Source organism: Marmota flaviventris, chromosome 2 (genome assembly GCF_047511675.1).
Source record: "Marmota flaviventris isolate mMarFla1 chromosome 2, mMarFla1.hap1, whole genome shotgun sequence".
Lineage (NCBI taxonomy): Eukaryota > Metazoa > Chordata > Mammalia > Rodentia > Sciuridae > Marmota > Marmota flaviventris.
Genome location: NC_092499.1, coordinates 81,603,590 through 81,610,399, shown reverse-complemented (window position 1 = coordinate 81,610,399; position 6,810 = coordinate 81,603,590). Strand labels below are relative to the sequence as shown.

General features: G+C 32.8%; 1 protein-coding gene across 1 annotated transcript; it reads right to left on the bottom strand.

The window, feature by feature from the left end:
* Positions 1-1,678: 1,678 nt before the first annotated feature.
* On the bottom strand, positions 1,679-2,614 carry LOC114084778 (olfactory receptor 4F4-like). The gene has a single exon (XM_027925799.2). The coding sequence runs from the start codon at positions 2,609-2,611 to the stop codon at positions 1,679-1,681; it is 933 nt and encodes a 310-aa protein (XP_027781600.2). The 5' UTR covers positions 2,612-2,614.
* Positions 2,615-6,810: the final 4,196 nt, after the last annotated feature.

The window sequence follows — 6,810 nt, the reverse complement described above, 5'->3', positions numbered from 1 at the left end:
CATTTCATGAAATCCTTAAAATAGTGCTTAAATCTCAAGTTTACCTTCTAACGACTTACAGAATTATGAACAGAGTAAGCATTCTAGGTAGGAAAAAAAATTAACTTAGTACATACTCTGAAAACACAGTGGTTGAAAGAGTACCATTGAAGGTGAATTGGGGCTATTTCTAAGATAGAGACAACCAAATGATGGACTGCCAGTTCTTTGTGACCATAGGTGAACAGGCATGTGCTGGAGAGGTATTCACTTTCTTCACAATATATATTGATAGAGAAAACTAAATTGAAATTATACCATTTACAGTAATCAGTGTTTTATTTGTTAGCTTAATAGAGATGTTTTGGTACTTTATTCTTGGCATGAGTTATCCTTTAACATAACTGGTGAAAAGTAAATTTTCTATAGTGCTGTTGAGTGGCAAATAATAGATAAACACCCTTGGAAGTATGATTCACCTCTCAGTTCTTTAAGTAAAGCAAAATAAAGCTGTGTTACCTTCAAGAAATTTGGTTCCTATATTTGGGTCTTGTTTTCTCATTAACAACTTGGGCATAATACTAAAGCACTGAAGAGAATACATGAAAACTAATGACATATAATGACATAGATAAGGCAGTCAAGGATGATATCTGCATTATTATTTTATTCTGTCATTTGTTGTAAACAGCTCCAATATAAAAGAAATAAAAATTGTTCATATGCCATCTTTTCATTTTAACATTTTTTAATAGATGCCAACAAATAAGTTTTGAGCCGCTTAATCTAACATTCTGGAAAAAAGAAAAGAAATATCATTTTTAACCTGAATTTGCTAAGAAAATTTTTGAAATTTCAAAAGAGCTTATTTAAGTACACTTTGAGAAATAAATTTTATAGGCACATAAATAAAAATATTGGTTTCTATTTGATTTATTAAAGTACTTTGCTAAGTGTCTATTCCAGTGTACTATGTACTACAGTTTTAAGAAATAACTAGGTAAGCCATGTCCCTGCTTCAGGTAGATTACATTTCAGGGTATTTACAAAACTGATTAATAATTGACAGCAAAAGTATCATTTTTTCAGGTTAATAACTATAGCAAATATCATTAATTATTTATTGATTTGATGTATTGAATTAATGAAAACCAAATAGAACATAATCTCCACCATTTTCCTTAAATGTTTTATCACTTTTCTTTCATTCTCTTTCAATTTCTCCCCTTCATATTTGGGTAAGAATCCCTGTTAAGAAAATAATAATGTTTTTCCTTTTTTAAAAAGATAAGTGAAATATGGAGAAGCCTCAAATGTTTCATCAGCCTCTTTTGTCTAATGGAATTAAAAGGAAATTTAAAAAGTTTCATGAAGATGCAGTCCACCAGATTGGATCTATGGTGGTGTTGAATGCATTACATGAGTTTCTTTAATGTAGTTGAAAGCATAGAGAGACTAATTAAATAATTTCCCCATAAAGAAGAATTAATAGTGTTTGGATTCTAGGAAAATAATTCAAGGTATTACATTGCTTTCATTGGAAATGTTGAAATGTCCTGATTTATAATACCCTTTTTCTTGTATCTGAAGACAGTAATAACATGTGGACACAAATTGAACATGTTATAATTTTCAAGCTATTGTATAAGATTAACATATTTCCAATTTGAAACACTCACTTGCTTCAGGGCATTAAATATTAGACTTGGAATCCATAGCAATAGCTTTTGAATCTCTTCATAGCTTCTTTAATATCTTTATTTCTCAAAGAGTAAATTGTAGGATTTAGAAGAGGTGTTATAGCAGTGTAAAACACGGCAAAAAATTTGTCCAACCACGGAACGCCGATTGGCCACACATAGATGAAGATGCAGGGCCCAAAGAAAAGCACCACAACTATGATGTGGGCAGTGCATGTAGAAAGAGCCTTGGATGCACCAGACTTAGAGCTTTGGCGAACAGTGACAAGAATATGTGTGTAGGATATCAGTAATAGAATAAAGGAGGTTACAGCCACAAACCCACAGTCAATGTTTATTAAAGTGTCTACATTAGAGGAATCCATGCAGGCCATCTTGATTACCAGTGGTATGTCACAGAAGAAGCTGTCTATTTCTCTGGGGCCACAGAAAGGCAGCTGTGCAATTACAACCAGCTGACTCATGCCATGCACAAAGCCAGCAATCCAGGCAATCACTACCAGCCTCATGCACTTTTGCAGACTCATAATGGTAGTACAGTGGAGGGGTTTGCAGATGGTTGCGTAGCGGTCATAGGCCATGGCCACCAGTATTATCATCTCACTTGATCCAATAAAATGCACAAAGAGAACCTGGCACATGCAACCTCCAAAGGAAATGCTCTGGTTATCCCTGAGAAATCCTATGATCATCTTAGGAGTGGTGATTGAGGAAAGCCACATGTCAATAAGGGATAGGTTGGCTAACAAGAAGTACATGGGGGTATGAAGATGAGTATCCTTCATGATTAGTAGTATGATAAAAATATTTCCAAAAACAGTCATCAGGTAAATCATAAATAATATCATGAAGAGCAAAACCTGAATATCCCATGAATGGCAAAGTCCCAGAAGCAAAAATTCTGACACTATGGATTGATTTCCTCCTTCCATTTTATTCAATGTGTCTTCTGAAATAACCTTGAGAGAAGAACAGATTGTCAGTTATGGAGATAAAAAAGGAACTTGACTTTTAGAATTTGATGTTTACATTGACATTTAGCATCTATGTCTGAAATTGAAAAGTATAAATGGAGGAAAATCAGGGCTAAACATATCTGGTATTATGCTCAAAAAGAAAGATAACTGTGATTGGCTTTTCAAGAGAATAACGTGATTAGCATGTAAATAATTCATTATGAGTGTTCTTTCACCAGCAGGAAATGAGAAGAGGAAGGGGAAAATCTAACACATGTTTGAGTTGTTACCTGATAATTAGCTCCAGTTCACTGTTTAAAAGGATCAGATCAGTAAAAGTGATCTGGATGGGTAAACAACAGCAATCTTTATACTAAATAGCAAAAATTTAGATGATGTCCTTGGGAAGACATGGCATATTGAAATATGGTAAAAAGATTTGACATAATATTACAGTTTCTTTGTAGCTGTTCTATTTATCATAAAACTAATTATAAACTTATCACTAAAGTGTATAGTTGTTCAATTTCTTATAGATAAAAACTGCAAGAAAGATCATATAATAAATATCTGATATGAAAATTTGGATACAAACTCACATACATACCTCATCATTAATTTTAAAATCTATAAATTAAATGAATATTATTTAATCAGCTAACTGAATTAGGCAAAATCTGTGGAGAATTATGAAACACTGAGACTAAAATGGAGCCAACTCAGACTTAAATATATATTTTATTGGGGTGAGTGGGTCCTGGGAATTCATCCCAGAGCGCTCCACTGAGCCGTATCCCCTGCTCTTTTACATTTTGTTTTGAGATAGGATCTCACTAAATTGTGTAGTGCCTGAAAAAGTTACTGAGCTGGCCTCTAACTTAGGATCCTATTGCTTCAGTCTCCTGAATTTCTGAGAATATTACAGGTGTCTACCCACCATGTACTGTGGTGTACTATATGTTTTAAAACTTCTAGAATACAAATTTCAAATGTTGCAACATGAATAACAATTAATTGAGACAATGTATATATCAATTACCTTGGTTTATTCATTCCACATTGTACAGGTATATCAAGATCAAATTGTACCACATTTAAAAGTACAGATTTATTTATTGATTAAAATAAATAAAATATAGTAACAAATTTTGGTTCTCCTTCTAGGTGTGATAGCTTTCTATAAAAATCATTTTCTATAATAATCCTAAAACTGAGATTCTTGATATTTATTTTTTACAAGGAGAATCTCTCCTCAAAGAACTTAATAGATTGCCAAGACACACATTGGATGAGATCCACAGGAAGAAATTTCACGATCCTCTTAGTGCCTTGTTCCATCTTCCTTTTTCCTCAGGTTATAACGTTTAATACTATTTCAGTATGAATATCACTTTGCATTGGATTTTACTTCTATCTTTACACTAAAAGTTACCTTAGAATACAATGATTTCTCTAATATAAAATTTTATTCATTCATATTCAATGGACCATTTAAGCAAGGATCATTGGAAACTTCTGGTCAAAGAACTGCAATCCCTCTACTCACACCAGAGAGAAGCTCTGAGGCAAAGCATTATGGTAGTAGTGTGTGCATTATTGTTAAATAAACCTCAGAAATTCCAATAAGAATAGGGGACAAAGAAAAACCCTGTGCAATGTTTTATGGAAATATCTGAAGCTAAACCAGTCATTTTCAACTGTAAGACTAACAGTTTGTGTGAAACAGATACATAGAAATCCTTTTAAAATAGACTTTGAGCATCACAGAGAACATGAAATGACTTACTCAGCATGAGTGTTCTGTCAGCTCACATTCTCTTTCAGTATCCTCTTCGGAAACACACTTGAGGTGACAAGCATTGTTCTGGGAAGAGAGTATCTGTGGAAGTGATTTCTCTTAGCCTGAAATATATTCAATACTGAAAGACATCCCTGGAGTGAAATATTCCTGTTCTGTGTTTTGTGTTTTCATGGATTTGTTTTTGTTTTTTTACTTTAAACATCCCTTGAGTACATCTTTGTTAGGAGTTACATCAATCCGTTCATACATTGGAAAACATAACAAGGAGACAAGAAAAACCTCATAGAGATCAGCTTTGGCACCAGCCTAGGTGTTCATCAACAGATGAATGGATAAAGAAAATATGGTTTATATACACAATGGAGTTTCATTCAGCCATAAAGAAAAATGAAATTATGTTTTTGCATGAAAATGGATGGAACTTGAGAACATTGTTCTAACTGAAATAAGCCAAACTCAGAAAGTTAAGGGTCATATGTTTTCCCTTTCATGCGAAAGCTAGAGAGGAAAAAGAAAAGAAAAGAAATAAAATAAATAAATAAATAAAAGGACTGGGGATTTAGCTCAGTGGTAAAGTAACTCTGGGTTCAATCCCTAGTGCCAAAACAACAACAACAATAACAAAACAAAACAAAAAAAAGAAAATTTAAAATACAGGCATTGTGACATCTGAGATCTTTATTTATTTATTTTTTAGTTATAGTTGTACACAATACCTTTATTTATTTATTTTTTTAAATGTGGTGCTGAGGATAGAACCAAAGGTCCCACACATGCTAGGCGAGTGTTCTACCACTGAGCCACAACCCCAGCCCCATCTGAGATCTTTTTAACAAAGCCTCTATTTTAGTGCAATTGGCCATATAATAACTTGCCTATATTCATAGTGTGCAGTTTTATGCATTTATATATATATATATATATATATATATATGTATGTGTATATATATATATATATATATATATATATATATATATAATTTATTTGTTTATATGTGTTGCTGAGGATCCAACCCTATGCCTTGCACCTGCTAGGGGAGTGCTCTACCACTTAGACACAACCCCAGCCCAGTTTTATACATTTTGAAATATATATGCAGCCCGAAAAGATAAACACAGTCAACCTGGTGAACATGGGCTTCAACCCCCAATGTTCTTCCTCTCTTGATAAGCCCTTTTTCCATAAACTTAATTTCTTACCAATAGAAACAGTCCAGGGTGAGTTTTCAATAGTTAGTTCTAGAGCTGTTCTGTTGGAATAAGAAAGAGAAAATGACTAATAGGAAAAAGGACTTCAGGGGCAGGGGTTGTGTCTCAGTAGTAGAGAGCTTGCTTAGCACGTGCAAGGCCCTATGTTCAATTCTCATCACCACATGAAAAATAAATAAATTAATTAATTAAATTAAATGTATTAAAAAAAGAAAAAAAAGATTTCAACTGTGTTTGAGAGAGCAATTTGCTGAAATATGAATATTTACTTTCTTAGGGAACAATTTACCAGGAAGAAATCATATTTTTTATTATTAGCTGTTTTCAATTTTATAATAGTTAATTTTATATCATTAATATTAATTGCATAGTTAGGAATATTAGTAGACTAGCTATTTCCTTTTAATTTGTCATATTGGTCTGAAATCTCACTCTTACTTACTAACCTTGTGACCTTGATCAAAAGGGCAACCTTGAGGCCACTCAATCTAAAATGTATTTAGATAAGACAGAACTATAGAGAAGTTAAGCTTTTATGACTTTTCAGTCGATCTTTAATAAATATTAATCATTTTCCCTCTCTGTTCTTTCAGTTCAATCTTACAGAAGTAGTTTCCAATTGTTTTTTGTCAAAATTTTTATTGCACAGACAAGGACTTTCTGTAAAACAAAAATATAAGACAACTTTCAGAAACATGCTCATTACCTTCTCTCTAAATTAACACACACACATACTCAGCAAGGCTATCTGGTATACACATCAAAGGACATGTCCTACATGCTGCTTGCTTTATAGAAATGTGCCAATTTCTTTACTTTCACCCTGCTATTCCCAGGAGCCATTGATATTTTAACAGGAACTAAAAAGGGCAATAGGATAAATGGTGCCATTAAATCACCTTGGGAATTTGTACCTTGAACTCAGAGTGACTTCCACAATATGTGTGTAGGGTGGTAATTTTATCTCTTGAAATAATTACATTGAAAAGTAAGGGAAAAGACACAAGCTGACTTGCTTCTTTATGGGGTTTAAACTATAGCAAAAAAAAATCATCTTATTTTAGGTACAATTTTCTTACCTAGAAGTAAATTTTTAAACTAATAATAGTCCTAAAATTCGATTCGGGTAGATCCTTAATATTTATGTTTTACAAAGAGAAACTAA